At 39.3% G+C, this 21005-nt stretch overlaps 1 protein-coding gene across 1 annotated transcript in view; it reads right to left on the bottom strand.

Annotated features, from left to right (window-relative positions):
* The window catches only part of dhx36 (DEAH (Asp-Glu-Ala-His) box polypeptide 36), a 133130-nt gene extending 112571 nt beyond the window's left edge, over positions 1–20559 (bottom strand). The window contains exon 1 of the mRNA XM_034168262.1: positions 20139–20559. Coding sequence (XP_034024153.1) covers positions 20139–20375 — 237 coding nt within the window. The 5' untranslated portion in view covers positions 20376–20559. The remainder of the gene's footprint in view (positions 1–20138) is intronic.
* Between the last annotated feature and the right edge of the window lie 446 nt (positions 20560–21005).

Here is a 21005-nt window from a genome sequence, read left to right as displayed (position 1 = left end):
AGCAACAGTGGTAAGGAAAAACTCCCTCTGAGGAAGAAACCTCAAGCAGACCAGACTCAAAGGGGTGACCCTCTGCTTGGGCCATGCTACAAACATAAATTACAGAACAATTCACAGAACAATTCACGGACAAATATACAAGAAATGCTATTAGCACACAAGACAGGAGGATCGCCAACACGAATAGAACTCTCATCTCTGGTTGGAGCTGCACCTTAAACAGAGAGAAAAAACAGAATCAGGCATCAGAAAGACAAAAAAATACTGTATAATTTGCCAGCATTAAACAACAAGAAAAACAGAAATACTAAGGTGATCGTCGGCCACTAGCCCTAAACTTCACTAAAAGACCCAGAACTATGAAGCACGGGGGTGGAAAGTCACTTTTGGGAGTGCTTTTCTGCAAAGGGGACAGGATGACTGAAGGGAGGATGAATGGGGTCATGTATCGTGACATTTTAGCAAACAACCTCCTTCCCTCAGTAAGCACTGAAGATGGGTCGTGGCTGGGTCTTCCAGCATGACAATGACTCAAAACACACAGCCAGGGCAACTAAGGAGTGGCTCCGTAAGAAGCATTTCAAGGTCCTGGAGGGGCTTAGCCAGTCTCCAGACCTGAACTCAATAGAAAATAGAAGATTTTGGTTAAGCGTTGGGCTTGAGACAAGAGGATCCTTGGTTCAAATCCCAGCCTGACCGAAAAATCCCTAAGGGCCCTAGGGCAAGGTCCTTAATCCCCAGTTACTCCCAGTGTGTGGTGAGTACCTATGGCAGCACCCTGGCATCGGGGTGAATGTGAGGCATTATTGTAAAGTGCTTTCAGCATCTGATGTAGATGGAAAAGCACTATATAAATGTATAAATGCAGTCCATTTACCATTTATAAAACCTGAAAGATCTGGAGAAGAAAATCCCTGCTGCAGTGTGCAAACTTGGTCAAGAACTACAGGAAATGTCTGACCGCAGTAATTCCAAACAAATGTTTCTGTACCAAATATTAAGGTCTGTCTTTCTATTGTATCAAATACTTATTTCATGAAACAAAATGCAAATTAAATATTTAAAAATCCTACAATGTGATTTTCTGTTTTATTTTTTTTTATTTTTTTTAGATTCTGTCTCTCACAGTTGGAGTGTACCTACGATAAAAATTACAGACCTCTCCGTTCTTTGTAGGTGGGAAAACTTGCAAAATAGATAGTGGATCAAACACTTATTTGCCCCACTATAGGTCACATGTCATAAAATCTAATGGTCATCAACACTGTTTGACCTTTATTTTGCAGACCAAGCTTTCAACAGTCTTTTTACTGTGTTGAAACCTCGATACCATTCCATTTACTCGTCATCAAAAATTGCAAAAATCATGCAAAAATTAAACAAGCTTAAAACGGACAAAATACTGAACAAATAAAAAATACTTAATGCGCAGCACAGTAAATTCATCACAACACCAATGACAAGAGATATAATCCAATTCATAAATGTTTAATGAAAAAAAACTAAGTTTACATTTACATTTTGTCTTACAGTGCTAAAGTGGCTGACGGGAGCTCTCTGCTGTTCACAGATTAAAGACACTATATAAAGATTTGAAAAATTTTCAAAAACCGAAGTCGTACCAAACCATGATGTCTAAGACAAGGTGTGCAGACTTTCATCTTTAATTTAAGACGTTAACTATTAACCATTCATGAATTATGGACATTTTTATACACTGTCCCTCCGGAAGTAACTGACAAGCAATTTCATGATCACACTCCTTTGTTATTCCACGGTAGTTTATGCACATAAAAGATCTAGAGTTGATTCCAAGTACTGAATTTGCATTTGGTAGTTGTTTATTGGAACTTCCATAATGAAATGAAAAGACATATGGATGCAAGTGAAAAAGATCATAATTAGACTAACAATGGGTACCAGCCTTGGCTGGTAAGTAATGTGCGTTGAACTGCTGGAACACTGATGGCCATCACACATTATTTTCATGCTACGGTATTCGGGGATAGACACTTCTACAGTTTTCAGAAAACCGTAGGGGGTGGGGAGCTGTGTACTAAAACTGTTTTTAATACACAGCAGTTTTTTCTCACTGTTTAAGGTGCGGCTCCATCCACAGATGGGAGTGGGAGTTTTCTTCTGCAGGCTTTTGCACCAGCATGGACTCCCAAAATCTCCTGTATATTTCCTGTATTGTCTATTGTGTCGGTAGCATGGCCCAAGCAGAGGGTCACCCCTTTGAGTCTGGTCTGCTTCAGGTTTCTTCCTCAAATCATCAGAGGGAGTTTTTCCTTACCACTGTCGCCTGTGTGCTTGCTCTAGGGGTTAGTCAGGTTAGACCTTACTTGTGTGAAGTGCTCTGAGGCAACTTTGTTGTGATTTGGTGCGATATAAATGAAAATAAATTGAAATTGAAAACTGCTGTAATATCTTAATTGTCAATGCCATACTTTTGTTAAAAATGTGTTTGTGAGAGTTCACACAGGTGGAAAATGGCACAAGAAGAACCATGTGCAACTAAGAATCAGTCAAAACAACAGTTGCCGCAGTAATCATTAGGTAAAGAACAAGAGACAGTTCCACTAATCACCCCTGCATTGTGCTACCTGCACATTTTGGCTCTGAAAAACAGACAGGCAGGTGTTTCAGGCTTGGCAAAGGGTTTACAAACAGAAATTAGACTTTTGGTGAAAACCCCTCAAAATTTATGGATAGTGTCTAAGCAGAAGAAGAAAAAAAAAGCACTTGAATCTAGGGCTGCAGCTATCGAATATTTTTGGAATCGAATATTCTATAGATTATTTTATCAATTAATCGAGTAATCGGATAAAAAGTACCTTTGTGTTTTTAAACAATATCAGTAGTGGCAGGGCTCTCCCTAAGCAGTGGCACAATGGTGCAGTGCCATCATGCAGATTTTTAAGTTTAGGGTGTTCCCGCTCTCTGTTTTGCTGGATTATTATTTATTTTTTCATATTAAGAGTTTTAGAGCTTTGCCAAATCATAAGCACAGGCAGTCTGTGAAATCTTCAGTCTGCGGACAGTGCATTCTTTTTTTTCCTTCTTATTGCATATTTCATTTGCAATTTTTTTTACTGTGATTTATTCAGTGTTTAGTGTATATTTCTACATGCCGTACAGAGTGTAGCTCAAAACAAAGTCAAATTCTTTGTTTTCTGTGGATACTTGGCAAATAACAAAGCCTTTGAAAAATGGCTGTGGAGTGCAGCGTTTCCACAAAAGCTGCCTGTTGATAAAAACTCTTACCAAATCTGAATTAAAGCTTTTTTTAATCATTAAACATGACTCATTTAAAGTGTGTGTCCTTTCGCTTCATCTGCGGAGGTGGAGAACGGCCAGTGGAGCAAAACATGTTTTTTTTAAATATATACAAACACACTGCTTCACTTTAAATGCGCAATAAGTCCGTTTCAGACGATCCGCAGACCCTTTCTCTTAAAAGGCTTTATTTTACTCAGCGTGTGGCTTTACAAACTTGTAGCATTGCCTGCTACAATGATTCGCGCTATGGTCTTCTTCTGTGTTTTTTGTGGGAGCATTACAGCGCCACATACAGGCCTGGTGTATGTACTATAGCTTTAAATGAAGCCTCGAGGCAAAGAATTTGCCTCGAACATTTTTTGTATTCGAATTATTCAAATTACTCGATGAATCGTTAAAGCCCTACTTGAATCCTGTTTGACACAAAACTGTAATAAAAGAATGAAAATGAAAAGAAGTCTGAGGAATACTGAGTGTACATTCTTTGGTCACATGACACCAAAAATACTTTGTTCTGCTCAGATGGGGTTCAGCATGTTTGGCCTGAGCATACAGTGAAAGCATAATCTCACCAGTGAAGCACATAGGCAGGAATGTGATGACATGGGGTTGCATGAGTGAGAAAGGTGTTGAGGAGATGAACATGAAAGATCACACCCTGAATGTCTGTGAATATACTGCCAACATCACACAAGAGTTTCTAAACAAGAAAACGTGAATGCTTTCACATGACCAACCTGATCAAGTACATCCAAAAGAACAACTTTGGGCTGTTTCAAATAGACAGAGCAACACAACCTATCCAGCAAAAAAAAGAGCACATGGGGACAAAAAAAAAAAAAAAAAAGACACACCGTCTCTCAAGAATGGCAAGCATCTCACCACAAATTTTGCAACACTGGTGATATCCTCCATGCCAAGGAGGAAATACAAAATAAGTACTGAAAATAAAGATTTGAATCTCAATAATGAAAGGTATACTGTCTTTTGTTGTGGCCAACTTCCTACTATGGAGCCTCTATTTTTAAGTGAAAATACCATCCTGTTCAATTTAGAAGTTGTGTCATTACTAGGGATGGGCACTGATAAGATTTTATCCATATCAATGCCATTATCGATTCCGCTTATACAGAAGATCCAATTCCTTATCGATTCCCTTATCAATACAGCTTGTGAATTTTCTGTGTACTAAAAGTAGGCTTTATAGGTGTTCTATTAACAACATTTTATTGAGTCTTAAACTAAATAAATATGAAACTGGTCACTGGATCCTTGATCTCTGGACAGAAATAAATTTGACATGGTGGATACTTGATCTCTGGACATAAATAGAAATAAACAAAATTGTAGTTTTTGTCAAAAGCATTTCCTTTCAGACTTTAATGGCACAAATTTAACTCCATACATCTAAGCTCATCTCAGCTGTCTGCGCTACAAGTCAGCATCAATGTAATTCATAAAGAATGTAGGAGTATCATTTTGGGAGGAAAAAAATGTTTTGGTTGATTGTAGTTTATTGTTTGTATTACAACATTTGGAAAGAGGTGTCATTTGATTTAAAATGGCAATTCACTTTGAAGGTATTAATTCCAATCGGCAGAGAGCGGTGCAGCGTTTGGAGCTGTGCGAATGGAACGTTGGACGATTCTAGTGTCTTGCCCACAAGAAGGCAAGAGTCCCAGTTAGTGACAAAAGTGACATCTTTAAACGGCTTTGAGAGGGGTTAAGAAGCAGATTTGCTGCTTCTGAAAAGCAACAAAGCAGAGAACCAAGGAAGCAGCGGGTTGGAGCACTGCTTCGTTGGTTCAAGCTTCAAGCAGAGCCGCACTGCAGAAGCGGTTGATTACAGATCCACTGCAGGGTCTGCAATCAATGTAGAGAAATTATCATTTTCCTGATAAATACCCTCAAAAACAGCGGCTGCTCTGAAGGACTGATAAGGGAATCGTTAAGCAAAAAGGCTATTGATGTCGGTGGATCGAATTATTTCTTAACAATTCTCGAAAAGAACTGGTTCTCGATACCCAACCCTAGTAATAAGGTGATAATTTTTTTAATCATTTGACATTTACATGATGTTGCAAAAACACACAAACCACCATCATTTTTATACATTATGAGACCTTTGTAATCACAGCCTCAATGATTAAATAATAATTTTTTCTTGAAAAACAATAACTCAGTTTGATCTATCCATTCCTCCTTCATCGTGCTGAAAGCCCCTTGTGTTAAAGCCTAGATAAACACGCAGATGCAGTTTCAGGACAAGCATCATTGCCAGCTGGGTTAATCTAATGTTACTACTGATATAGAGATGGATCCTCTTACATCTATTACATGAGAGAAGATCATTCAAAAACAAGTAGTACTACAGTAACTAAAGGATTATTTCATCAGATCACTTATTAAAACACTGCAGAGTGCTATAGCAACTGTGGGTCAGCTGTCTGTCAAACTGACAGCTAATCACCATATACTGATCTCCCTGGAACTACAACCCCTGGCAAAAATTATGGAATCACCGGCCTCGGAGGATGTTCATTCAGTTGTTTAATTTTGTAGAAAAAAAGCAGACCACAGACATGACACAAAACTAAAGTCATTTCAAATGGCAACTTTCTGGCTTTAAGAAACACTATAAGAAATCAAGAAAAAAAGACTGTGGCAGTCAGTAACGGTTACTTTTTTAGACCAAGCAGAGGAAAAAAATATGGAATCACTCAATTCTGAGGAAAAAATTATGGAATCACCCTGTAAATTTTCATCCCGAAAACTAACACCTGCATCATATCAGATCTGCTCGTTAGTCTGCATCTAAAAAGGAGTGAACACACCTTGGAGAGCTGTTGCACCAAGTGGACTGATATGAATCATGGCTCCAACACGAGAGATGTCAATTGAAACAAAGGAGAGGATTATCAAACACTTAAAAGAGAGTAAATCATCACGCAATGTTGCAAAAGATGTTGGTTGTTCACAGTCAGCTGTGTCTAAACTCTGGACCAAATACAAACAACATGGGAAGGTTGTTAAAGGCAAACATACTGGTAGACCAAGGAAGACATCAAAGCGTCAAGACAGAAAACTTAAAGCAATATGTCTCAAAAATCGAAAAATGTACAACAAAACAAATGAGGAAGGAATGGGAGGAAACTGGAGTCAACGTCTGTGACCGAACTGTAAGAAACCGCCTAAAGGAAATGGGATTTACATACAGAAAAGCTAAAGGAAAGGCATCATTAACACCTAAACAGAAAAAAACAAGGTTACAATGGGCTAAGGAAAAGCAACCGTGGACTGTGGATGACTGGATGAAAGTCATATTCAGTGATGAATCTCAAATCTGCATTGGGCAAGGTGATGATGCTGGAACTTTTGTTTGGTGCCTTTCCAATGAGATTTATAAAGATGACTGCCTGAAGAGAACATGTAAATTTCCACAGTCATTGATGATATGGGGCTGCATGTCAGGTAAAGGCACTGGGGAGATGGCTGTCATTACATCATCAATAAATGCACAAGTTTATGTTGATATTTTGGACAATTGAAAGGATGTTTGGGGATGATGAAATCATTTTTCAAGATGATAATGCATCTTGCCATAGAGCAAAAACTGCAAAAAGACACATAGGGTCAATGTCATGGCATAGGGTCAATGTCAATGAGCAGATATGATTTGATGCAGGTGTTAATTTGGGGGATGAAAATTTACAGGGTGATTCCATAATTTTTTCCTCAGAATTGAGTGATTCAATATTTTTTTCCTCTGCTTGGTCTAAAAAAGTAACCGTTACTGACTGCCACGATCTTTTTTCTTGATTTCTTATAGTGTTTCTTAAAGCCAGAAAGTTGCCATTTGAAATGACTTTAGTTTTGTGTCATGTCTGTGATCTGCTTTTTTTCTACAAAATTAAACAACTGAATGAACATCCTCCGAGGCCGGTGATTCCATAATTTTTGCCAGGGGTTGTATGCTTCTGCCCATCAAAAGTCAGGGGCAGCTGCAGCAAGCTGGAAGAACTGCTATTACAGGACAAATTAGTCTGGGCTTGATAAGTTAAAACACCTACCTTCAAGTAACCTGTTTAAAAAAAAAATAGAGAGAGCTGCAGATCAAACCAAGCACTAACGCCCCCGGCAATTAATTCATCAAATTATAACATATACAAGGTCTGTTAGAAAAGTAGCCGACCTTTTTATTTTTTGCAAAAACCTGATGGATTTGAATCACGTGTGCTTGCATGAGCCAACCTTGAACCTTTGTGCGCATGCGTGAATTTTTTCACGCCTGTCGATTGCATCATTTGCTTGTAAGCAGCCTTTGTGTGAGGATGGGTGTTGTCTCTTGTCAGATTTTCTTTGCAAGGAAAATGGCTGAACAAGTGGAGCAGCGCGACTGCATCAAATTTTGCCAGAAACTGGGTGACAGCCAGGTGGACACCATTCGGATTATTCAGACAGCTTTCGGTGACAATGCTATGAGCATCACACAGATTAAGGAGCGGTACAACCAGTTTAAAGACGTCCACACAACAGTGGAGATCGAGCCGCGCTCCGGTCGGCCATCAACATGCTGAAACGACCAGATAATTTCCAAAGTGAACGCTGTGGTGATGCGGGACCGTCATGTGATTATCCGAGAAATTGCGGAAGAGGTGGACATCAGCACTTTTCGGCACATTCCACTGTGACAGAAGATTTGGCCATGAAAAGCGTTGCAGCGAAATTCATGCCAACAGCTTAGGCACAAAGCTGCTGACAGAGCAAAAGCTCCACCGTGTTGAATTCTCACAGGACATGCTGGACTCCGAAAAATGATGCCCACCTCTTCCACCATTCGGAAGATTCAGACGGCTTTCGGTGGCTTTTCAGTCGTGTGACTATCCGAGAAATTGTAGAAGAGGTGGGAATGTCACAACATGTCCTGTGAGACTTCAACATGGAGGCGTTTTTGCAACGCTTTCCATGGCCATGGCAAAATTTGATGCAGTCGCACTGCTCCAGTCGTTCCGCCATTTTCCTTGCAAAGAAAATCTGACGAGAGACTACACCCATTCTCACACAAAGGCTGCTTACAAGCAAATGACGCAATCGACAGGCGTGAAAATATTCACGCATGCACACGAAGGTTCAAGGTTGGCTCATGCAAGCACACGTGATTCAAATCCATCAGGTTTTTTAAAAAAATAAAAAGGTTGGATACTTTTCTAATAGACCTCGTAGCCGTTATAACATTATACAACCCCTGGCAAAAATTATGGAATCACCGGCCTCGGAGGATGTTCATTCAGTTGTTTAATTTTGTAGAAAAAAAGCAGATCACAGACATGACACAAAACTAAAGTCATTTCAAATGGCAACTTTCTGGCTTTAAGAAACACTATAAGAAATCAAGAAAAAAAAGATTGTGGCAGTCAGTAACGGTTACTTTTTTAGACCAAGCAGAGGGAAAAAATATGGACTCACTCGATTCTGAGGAAAAAATTATGGAATCACCCTGTAAATTTTCATCCCCAAAACTAACACCTGCATCAAATCAGATCTGCTCGTTAGTCTGCATCTAAAAGGAGTGATCACACCTTGGAGAGCTGTTGCACCAAGTGGACTGACATGAATCATGGCTCCAACATGAGAGATGTCAATTGAAACAAAGGAGAGGATTATCAAACTCTTAAAAGAGGATAAATCATCACGCAATGTTGCAAAAGATGTTGGTTGTTCACAGGCAGCTGTGTCTAAACTCTGGACCAAATACAAACAATCAATCAATTTTATTTATATAGCGCCAAATCACAACAAACAGTTGCCCCAAGGCGCTTTATATTGTAAGGGAAGGCCATACAATAATTACGTAAAAACCCCAACGGTCAAAACGACCCTCTGTGAGCAAGCACTTGGCGACAGTGGGAAGGAAAAACTCCCTTTTAACAGGAAGAAACCTCCAGCAGAGGTGGGAAGGTTGTTAAAGGCAAACATACTTGTAGACCAAGGAAGACATCAAAGCATCAAGACAGAAGACTTAAAGCAATATGTCTCAAAAATCGAAAAATGCAGAACAAAACAAATGAGGAACGAATGGGAGGAAACTGGAGGAAACTGGAGGAAACTGGAGTCAACGTCTGTGACCGAACTGTAAGAAACCGCCTAAAGGAAATGGGATTTACATACAGGAAAGCTAAACGAAAGCCATCATTAACACCTAAACAGAAAAAAAACAAGGTTACAATGGGCTAAGGAAAAGCAATCGAGGACTGTGGATGACTGGATGAAAGTCATATTCAGTGATGAATCTCAAATCTGCATTGGGCAAGGTGATAATGCTGGAACTTTTGTTTGGTGCCATTCCAATGAGATTTATAAAGATGACTGCCTGAAGAGAACATGTAAATTTCCACAGTCATTGATGATATGGGGCTGCATGTCAGGTAAAGGCACTGGGGAGATGGCTGTCATTACATCATCAATAAATGCACAAGTTTACGTTGATATTTTGGACACTTTTCTTATCCCATCAATTGAAAGGATGTTTGGGGATGATGAAATCATTTCTCAAGATGATAATGCATCTTGCCATAGAGCAAAAACTGTGAAAACATTCCTTGCAAAAAGACATATAGGGTCAATGTCATGGCCTGCAAATAGTCCGGATCTTAATCCAATTGAAAATCTTTGGTGGAAGTTGAAGAAAATGGTCCATGACAAGCCTCCAACCTGCAAAGCTGATCTGGCAACAGCAATCAGAGAAAGTACAAGGAGTCTGTGCACGGCATCATGGACTACATTGTCGTAATTTTAGACTCCAATTTAAAGTTTGTGTTGAACTGTTAAGCACTACTGGAACACCAAAATGTAAGTCCCTTTTCTGTTGTTTATAAATTAATAAACTATCAAATGACAAGGATCTATTTTAGTCGTTATATAAAACAAATAATGATTTTTTTTTTCTTTCTTTCAATGGAATAGATATTTAATTTGGCGAAAGCTGGAATGTACCACTCAGTGAGGCGAATGAGCTTTCACCTCATGAAACATTTTAACAATGAACTCAAACATTCATTAACTGTATACCATTTGAAAATAACTTACAATTTTTTTTTCAGTGCCAAAATATACTTACAGTCACATATGGTTATTTTATTTGTATTGTGACTTCATATATGCAGTTTCTGTTACATACTAAGCAATGTGTCAATATCATAAGCCTAAAACGCCATGCTGTGATCGATATATAATCCAACTGAAGAAATTACGCTTGAAACTGGTAAAATATATGTACGAACTACACACAACTAAGCTCAAACCTGGACAACCATAAAAAAGAAATAAAAAGAGCAATTTGAATGAAGAATATGCCCTCTCCCGAAACAGAAATTTGTTCCCTTCATCTTTGTCTGTACTGCTGGTTAAGCAGTAAAGAGCATCATCTTCAGAAAGCCAAACAAAGTGCCGAGGGTTTAGCTGGTAGTGAAGCATGATGAAATGTCAAAGCTTGACAGCGACAAATACTGAGACCTGAGCCCATTAAACCGCTCTGCATGACAACTACACAGACTGTGTGATATGGACAGGAACTACTCAAGTATGACACTGATACTGTTCAAGTCTTTTCATACAGAGAACTGTGACATGACTATACCTGGAAAAACACAGGGAGCCACTTGTTTCCAAACCAACGTGTTCCTCAGGGCAAACAACCGGAGTTTATGCTCTTGATGTATTTGCCCGCTCCTAAATTTACTTGTGGAGGCAAAACAAAAACACACACAAACAAAAGAATGTAGTGGGTTGATAAATGACAATGCCTATGCAAGCGTGCCAGTTTCACACTATGAAAACAAAAGAAGCACAAGACTGCAGATGAGATAATCAGTGCTCTGAATGACTGACATGAACGGTGGCCTCGACTCAGGACTCAGTGACAGCTCATCCAACAAGCTCAACTTTGATCAAGAGTCTGAACTTGAGTGCAACTCTCACAATGAACTCCAGTGACCTTCCCCTGCTGTCCCAATGACCTGGGTGACATTAGAGACATCCTGCTGTGAGCTGGAGAAACAACCTGTTAGACACATTTTTATGTACACATTGGACCAGCCTCACCGCTGATTATACTGTTCTGACTACACTAATGGACATAAGCCATTATTCATCAATTCACTTTCTGAATGGGTTTATTGTGATTATGGGTCACAGGGGGCTGGAACCTATCTCATCACTCACTGATCGGGGGGGGGGGGGGGGGGGGGGGATGTTACACCTTGGACAGTCTGCCAATAGGGCAGACAGTATACCATGAATTTGTGTTCATTTTTCAAGTATTGCATGTATTTTAATGATGTTTAGGTATCTTTGAAAACCACAGCAATTATTCAATATATTTGATTATATTTTGCTTTTTGATTCAGCAAAACTATTGTTTCTAATTTAATGGATTTATTTTCGTAGAAGATTTTGGCAGTATGTTGACCAAGTGGTTAGTGTGCTCGTTTCCAGAGCAGAAGGTTCCTGGTTCAAGACTACCCCTGCCCATTCTCAAATGTAATGTAGAGTTGTGTCAATAAGGGCATCCGGTGTAAAACTTGTGCCAAATCAACATGCTGATCCATCTCTGATCTGCTGTGGTGATCCAAAGCAAAAAGAGAAGCTGAAGGGACTTATTTATTTTCGTGGAAGATTTGCAAAGCTTTTTTTTGGTATGTGAAAATGTATCAGTACATCTTTTTGTAGATATTAGTTCTTCAGTGATACACAAACTATTTCATTTATTAATTTTCAAAAAAAAAAATATATATATATATATATATATATATATATATATACACACACACAACCCCTGGCAAAAATTATGGAATCACCGGCCTCGGATGATGTTCATTCAGTTGTTTAATTTTGTAGAAAAAAAGCAGATCACAGACATGACACAAAACTAAAGTCATTTCAAATGGCAACTTTCTGGCTTTAAGAAACACTATAAGAAATAAAAAAAAAAAGATTGTGACAGTCAGTAACGGTTACTTTTTTAGACCAAGCAGAGGAAAAAAATATGGAATCACTCAATTCTGAGGAATAAATTATGGAATCACCCTGTAAATTTTCATCCCCCAAACTAACACCTGCATCAAATCAGATCTGCTCGTTGACATTGACCCTATGTGTCTTTTTGCAAGGAATGTTTTTGCAGTTTTTGCTCTATGGCAAGATGCATTATCATCTTGAAAAATGATTTCATCATCCCCAAACATCCTTTCAATTGTCCAAAATATCAACGTAAACTTGTGCATTTATTGATGATGTAATGACAGCCCCATGCAGCCCCATATCATCAATGACTGTGGAAATTTACATGTTCTCTTCAGGCAGTCATCTTTATAAATCTCATTGGAATGGCACCAAACAAAAGTTCCAGCATTATCACCTTGCCCAATGCAGATTCGAGATTCATCACTGAATATGACTTTCATCCAGTCATCCACAGTCCACGACTGCTTTTCCTTAGCCCATTGTAACCTTGTTTTTTTCTGTTTAGGTGTAATAATGGCTTTTGTTTAGCTTTTCTGTATGTAAATCCCATTTCCTTTAGGCGGTTTCTTACAGTTCGGTCACAGACGTTGAGTCCAGTTTCCTCCCATTCATTCCTCATTTGTTTTGTTGTGCATTTTTCGATTTTTGAGACATATTGCTTTAAGTTTTCTGTCTTGATGCTTTGATGTCTTCCTTGGTCTACCAGTATTTTTGCCTTTAACAACCTTCCCATGTTGTTTGTATTTGGTCCAGAGTTTAGACACAGCTGACTGTGAACAACCAACATCTTTTGCAACATTGCGTGATGATTTACCCTCTTTTAAGAGTTTGATAATCCTCTCCTTTGTTTCAATTGACATCTCTCGTGTTGGAGCCATGATTCATGTCAGTCCACTTGGTGCAACAGCTCTCCAAGGTGTGATCACTCCTTTTTAGATGCAGACTAACAAGCAGATCTGATATGATGCAGGTGTTAGTTTTGGGGATGAAAATTTACAGGGTGATTCCATAATTTTTTCCTCAGAATTGAGTGATTCCATATTTTTTTCCTCTGCTTGGTCTAAAAAAGTAACCGTTACTGACTGCCACAATCTTTTTTTCTTGATTTCTTATAGTGTTTCTTAAAGCCAGAAAGTTGCCATTTGAAATGACTTTAGCTTTGTGTCATGTCTGTGATCTGCTTTTTTTCTACAAAATTAAACAACTGAATGAACATCCTCCGAGCCGGTGATTCCATAATTTTTGCCAGGGGTTGTATGTGTGTGTGTATATATATATATATATATATATATATATATATATATATATATATATATATGAGGCCATTCCTTGGTGTCGTGGATGCACCAAACCAGGGCATGCTCCCAGACTTATGTTTCCTCTGTAATTTATGCATGTATCTCTTGGGCATGGTGTTATTTTGATCTGAGCCTGCAGATCGTCATCCAGCATACAGATAGCATGCTTTCTTAAGGTTTGGTGGTGGGACTGGCACTTCGCCCACTGAAAAACACGTCTCTGGTGTCCACACTCCATGGGATCAACTCTGTTGTTGCCTTCCATCAGAGAGTGCTACATTTTATGAACAATGTTAAGCCCCAAAACGTGAATCAGCTGCAAATCGTGAACTATCCACAAACTGTTAATTGCAAAATGTGAATACTGAAAAATATCTCCCAAAAACCGTAAACACAGGTCTCACAAAACATGAATGCAGGTCTTGCAAAAAGTGAAAAAACAAACAAAAAAAAAAAACACACACACACACACACACACACACACACACACACACAGTGGCTTGTAAAAGTATTCAGCCTCTTGGTATTTCACATATTTTAATTTGTTTATGGCATTTCAAATACATAAATCAGGCTTCTTAATATAAACATTTCTAAAATTATCTTCCTTAGACTCAAACTGAAAACAAATCTCTACAACGTGATATAAATTAATTAAAAATATAAAAGCCAAGATGATGGGTTGCATAACTAATCAGGCCATTTGGTATAATACATGTAAATCAGTTTAATTGCCAGTTTTCTTCAGACAAGTCAGGAGATGGATAAAAGAACATTTCCAAGTCACTGAATATGTCTTGGACTTTATTTACATCAGTTATGAAGAAATACAAACAATATGACACTCTATGGTAAATCTGTGTGGAGTCAACAGTTCTCCAAAACTGAGTGACTGTGCAAGAAGGAGAAGAGTGAGGAAAGTCACCAAGACACCCAGACAACCCAGAAAACGTTATAGGCTTCTGTGGTTGTGATTGAAGAAATTGTGCACAGTGCAAATTCTGCGTTTTGTATCTCCAGTTATAAAGCTTCATGATAAAGTGGTATAGACGAGTGTCTTCTTTCACTAAAACATCAAATCTAGGCTTGCATCTCAGTACCTTCTGGCAAATTGTAGGTGAACTTTCAGGTCTTCTTTTTAAGAAAATTCTCCTCTGCTCTACTTCATCATGAAGCTGTATAACTGGGGAATAAAACCCACAACTTGCACTGTGCACAATTTCTCCAATCACAGCCACAGAAGCCTATAACTTCTTCTGGGTTGTCTAGGTGTCTTGGTGGCTTTGCTCACTCTTCTCCTTCTTGCACAATCACGCAGTTTTTGAGAATTGTCTACTCCACTCAGATTTACCATCGAGTGCCATACTATTTGGATTTCTTCATGACTGATGTAAATAAAGTCCAAGACACATTCAGTGATGTATCCATCCACTGACTTGTCTGAAGAAAACTGGCAATAAATCTGATGATTTACAGGTATTATACCAAAGGGGCCCATTACTTATGCAACCCATCATCTTGGCTTTTATATTTTTAATTAATTTATATCAAGTTGCAGAGATTTACTTTCAGTTTGAGTTTAAGAAAGATAATTTTAGAAATTTTTATATTGAGAAGCCTGGTTTACTTTTTGTATCTGAAATGTGTGAAATACCAAGGAGCTGAATACATTTGCAAGACACTGTGTGTGTGTGTATATATATATATATATATATATATATATATATATATATATATATATATATATATATATATATATATATATATATATATATATATATATATATATATATATATATATATATATATATATATATATATATATATATACACACACACACACACACACACACACACACAAGTTTAAGTAGTTTACGGATTTCAGTTTACGGCTCAACTGCAGAAAATTTTGATCATAAACCCCATCACTGCAAAAAAAATGTTTTTCTTTGGGGGGGGGGGGGGGGGGGGGGGGGGGCTAGCGTGCCTGGACAGAGAGAGTGGCAACATGAGTCGAAAAAAAAAAAAAATCGGCCACATGCCTCATGGTGCCAACTTGAGTTCAAAATAGCGTTCGCTGTTAAACTGTCTGCATGTAAAGCCAGCTATTTTATTTATTTATTCGCTGAAAATGCTGGGTTGTTGTGCATTTGGAGGCGCAGACACAGCAAGAGTTTCAAGATGTACAGATTCCCTGCGGATCCAAACAAAAGAAAAATTTGGGAAAATAAAGTCAGCCGTGTGGGATGGAAGCGACTTCATCATCAAAGCTTTGAGAGGTAAATTTATTGTTCAATCCCATGTCAGTAAAACTCGCCTAAACCATCATCGTATACACTGGATATTCGCAGCCACCGGACAAAAAAGTCCTAAGTTTTTGTATTGTTTTCTATGTAATAAACACCATATATAATGGATATTGTACAACGGATTTTCCCCTCACATCGGATAAAATGCCCTGTCTGATCGCAGTGTATTTCCATTAAACCTCTCGCATGTCAAATAACAGCCGGCTGTGATATGACACTTTGCTGCTGTCAATCCTTCGTCTGCCATCGTGTTATAATAGTATTTGCAGTGTGCGCTGATTACAAATGGATCAGGAAAGTCTGTAACTTTACAGTACAAAGTCGGTAAAAGAGGAAAATGTACAGCTTACCTTTGATTTGGAAGTAATGACTGTAGAAAGAAAAGCTTGTTGAGGTTCAAATTAGTCCATAATAAAGCATAATCCAGAGACAGAGAACTTTAAACTGTCACACACGTCACTGTGACACAGAGTTACAGCTGCATAAATCAGGCTTTAAATTAATTAAATAAATCATCATAAACTGTAAATGTATGTAAATTTGATAGCTTAACTATTTTTATATTTATTTTGATAGTACCTGTAGTTGGATGTGTTGCTGTATGTGGTTAAATGATTTTTAAAAAATGTTGAGTTGTTCAGCCCAAAATGGCACCATGTTCTGAGTTGACGCAACTCTATCTAGGGACACTAACTACAGCTGGCAAGGTCCTAAGCGGGCTCTTGCTTCTGTTGTCCAGCACCGGTCCCGCTGGGCGTGTGCCATTCAGTAGCCAGTGACAGGTGTAGAGTTTGATTGCGACGGTACACCTGTCAAACGGTAACGTATGTGTCAAACTCAGGGAGGACAGAAACCTCCCCTAGAGACCCCTGGAGAAAAATAACATTGATCTGAACAAGCAGGCGGCTGAGAAACGAAAGCATAGGAACCGTCGACAAAGTGCAAAAATGAAAAGACACCAGCAAAATATTCATTTCCACCTTGTCATGAAACCAGATTTTATCTTTAAAATCCACTTATGTACCCTGATTGTAAAACAACCCACCTCTAAATGCCACAAGCATGGCATCTATGTGAGAGGGGCTTTAAGGATTAGCATTTTTTCCATGTTTACTATGCATGTGGAGCTTAATCGATACGCATCAGTATCTAGATACAAACGTGTGCTATGTGAGTGTATCGATTCATTCAGTGTGCACAGATACAATTGATGGGTGAAATTGTGATGCATCGCTCGCTGCATGCTTGCACCAATTTTTTTCCGAGGCACACTGAATGCACTGTCACTCCTTCGCGTTTTGTTTTGAAGACGGAAGCCAGAAAGCACATTTCGACCGCAATTTGGATTTTTGACCTAAAACATTTAAATCATGCGTTTGGAACTACTTTGACTTTTTTTTTTTTTTTTTTTACAAAGATGGGAAACTTCACAAGACGCAGGTCATTTGTAAAGAATGCCATGTTGCTAAACGGTATCGACACAGCCGCAGATTGTAAACTGAGCTCCGGCAAAACTGGTTAGAAATGTATCTCAAATTACTTCTGCCAAGGCAGTACTCTTTGAGTGACTCACTTTAAGTCACTCATTGAGAGTGATGTCTTACTGTTTACTGTACTGTTTAAGTTCTGACAGTGTGATGAAAATGGTTCCTAATTTGAGGGAACTGATTCCTCTTCCTTAATGTTGAATCTGGTAAAGTTGCTGCTTATAGAGGGTTTTCATGCGACATATCGGTCACGTCATTTTGTGCCACGGGGCCATTGTGGATTACGATGTGGTGGCCGCTGTGATACGCTGCGTGCATTTGACGAACAATTACAGAAGCTTCAACAACGGACAACTTTTGTGCTGTCGTCGGTTGTTCAAACAGAGGTGATAAAAATGAGGCAGGTCGCTAATTTTACAGGCTGCCAGCAGTTATTGTGCACCAAACAGTGGAGTGTTACGAGCAGCAGAAGAGGCAGAGCAGATCTGAAGGAAGCTTTAATATGGCCAGAACCAACCAGACCGCCCGTAAATCCAAAGCCGCCTGGAAGAGCGCTCTGGCTACCAGTGGTGTGAAGAAGCCTCACCATTACAGCCGGCACTGTGGTGCTGAGAGAGATCCGCCGCTACCAGAAATCCACCAAGCTGCTAATCCACAAGCTGCCCTTCCAGTGCCTGGTGAGAGATATCGCTCAGGACTTCAAGACCGACCTCCGCTTTCAGAGCTACGCTGTGATGCTCTGCAGGACGCCAGCGAGACTGACCTGGTCAGCAGCTTGCAGATCAGCAGCTCATGTGGATTTCTGGTAGCGGCAGATCTCTCTCAGCACCACGGTGCCGGGCCGGTAGCCAGAGCGGTCTTCCGGGTGGCTTTGGTAGCAAGTTGCTTCCTCTGAGCTTTTCCTCCGGTGGATTTACGGGCGGTCTGCTTGGTTCTGGTCATATTAATCTTATGCTGTGAAACTGACGTTCACTTTGTTACATCATCATTAAATTCACTATTTGGTATAACATACGGATCCACTGAACCAACTGCTACACATCGATTACAAACAGCTTTATTTCAAGGGTTTAAAGCCTTGTAATAAGCTTTCATTCTCTCTATTTTCTTTCACGCGCCAGCCGTGTAGTAATCCATGGAGAATGGAGCAAATCAGTCACGTGATTCCAAACCCTCTATAAGGAGTAAAGCACAGCATAGTACCATACTGAACTGCAGCTTCTTATTTTCTATTTAAATTTTTGGAATAATTTCTTTGCATCATGTTGAACTGCATCGTATTGAACCAAATCATATTGTATCGCATTGAGAGGAATTGAATCGCCATTAAATACATATCAAATCACACTGAATCGGGAACAGGGGTGAGTTGTATCGCATTGTATCGTCAGGTATTGCTAAATGTATCGTATCGCTGGCAGTGCATCGAGATGCATATGGAATCGTTGTCAGTGATGAGATCCAGATGCCTTGTGTCTACTCGTCCTGTGCGAGCTATTTTCCTCGAAAAGCAACATGCACTGAAGTGGATCGCTTCTTACAAACCTAAACATGACGAATGAATCACCTCAGCATGTAGCATATTTAGCCTCAATCTGATTAAAAGACACTCTGTGATTGAGATGAGTAGGGTTGCCAACCATCCCTTGAAAAACGGAATCGTCCCTTATTTGGAAATAAAAGTGTGCGTTCCGTATTGACCTGAAACAGGACGCAGTTTGTCCCGTATTTCTGTGAGAATCAAAAAGTCTGTAAAATGTCAATGGAATTGACTGGCGCTTTATATGGAAACCTACGGTAAATTTGATCCCAGCCTCTCTCCTGCTTTTCACCAATGAGCTGACAGACACGAGTTGACAATACAGAATCACTCTTATCTCATTGGTCGAGGGACATCTGCTCGCAAGAAGATACCGACATCATGAGCCGACGACGGTCGCTGGACGACAATAACAAAGCAGCATGGCTGATATCGATGCAGACACCGACACTGGCACTGCAGATATGCCTACGGACAGCAATGTCTGTAACGTCGTTACTACTCCTAAAAAAAAAAAAAAAAAAAAAAAAAAAAAAAGAATGCAAAAATACAGGGGCGAATGAGAAAAGGAAAATGGCTGGGTGGAAAAGGTGCGCGACAACAGCTATAAGTATTGTAAGTATTGTTTACTTTTCAGACTTTATTTTTTGCACTTTTTGTTACACTAAATGTGTAAATGTGCACTGTTACATTGTTTTGGATGATGCAAATTTTCAATTGTTTTTTTGTTAATTTATACAATTTTAAGTTAAGCAATAGCACTAGAGAGATTTATTTTTAAATAATTTTTTTTATTTTATGCTTTGAAGCAGGACAGAATGCTCATATTGAAATTGTGAGTGAAAATTTATTTTGCACTAAAAATAAATTGCTAAATAATAATTTGTTTTCCACGTGTTCATATCAGAACAAATGCATGTATGCATCTACTTAAATTCAGGGTTAAGTCAACAGTCAAATGGTTAAAAATCATTTCACACAGACGCTGGGAAGGGTGAAGGCAATGGTTGGTCGGCCCTGGCGGTGAGGTGTCCCTTATTTATTTTTCAGAGTTGGCAACCCTAGAGATGACAGTCCTGCAAATGCGGCCCCTCTTTAAAACCAATCTTCAAGATTTGAAATGGTTCTACGAACTTCACTTATCTCACAACAATAACAAGCATCTTGTCTGTCACTTTCTAAAACACTACCAACACCATACCGATTTGCGGTCAGCCAGCTTCTTCCTCATGGCTCCATACCGCGCGTACCACAGGCCGATCTCACGGCCCTTCAGATGTGGCGGATGCCGAGATCCGCCTCCTCGGTCTTGGTCAAAGTCAGAAGTGTGTTCCCTGGAACTTCCTCTCCCTCGGTCCTGTCGGTCTCTGCTGCTGTCTCTGAAGTCTCGACCTCCTTTTCTGCCTCTACCACCGCCGCCGCCATAGCCGTGACTCATACCGCCGTCAGGACCACCGGGAGCTGCTGAGACCTGCGCAGCTCCACAGACCCGTTAGCTTGGTTCGGTCGATCCGCACCACGGTCTGACGGTCAACGCGCCGCTCGAACTACAAAGCTACTAGCAGCTGATACTCTAAAGACGTCGGTCCGCTAACTCTGATATTCGTTTAGATTAAAAAAAACAAAAAAAAAACAAACACAAATCATCAAAATCAACATCTATGCTTTTCTTATAGTGACCGTTCTACTCGTATACAGAAATATGTCGCACCTTGACGACGTCAAACCCCAGCAGTGACGTCTCTTTCAGTGATTGGTTGATGTGCATCCACCGGAATTATTATTTTTATTTTACTTTATTTTATTTTATTTTTTCCAGGATGGGGGTGACGTTTAATTTAAGGAATACATTTTTAAATACAATTTTAAGATTTCATGTCCCTTCATCATTACTCATATTTATAAAATATTTTCATATGATAAAGTCATGAGATGGCATGAGATGCTACTGAAGATACAATCACATGAACTAAGCTCATATATAATAACATGAAGCTCTTCAGCATCTCACCATGTCATTTAGGTCCTTCAAACTTATTTTTGAGGAAATGCTTCAGGGGAGCATTAG

The sequence above is a fragment of the Thalassophryne amazonica genome, chromosome 4 (assembly GCF_902500255.1).
Source record: "Thalassophryne amazonica chromosome 4, fThaAma1.1, whole genome shotgun sequence".
Classification (NCBI taxonomy): domain Eukaryota; kingdom Metazoa; phylum Chordata; class Actinopteri; order Batrachoidiformes; family Batrachoididae; genus Thalassophryne; species Thalassophryne amazonica.
This window is presented reverse-complemented; position numbering and strand designations above follow the sequence as displayed.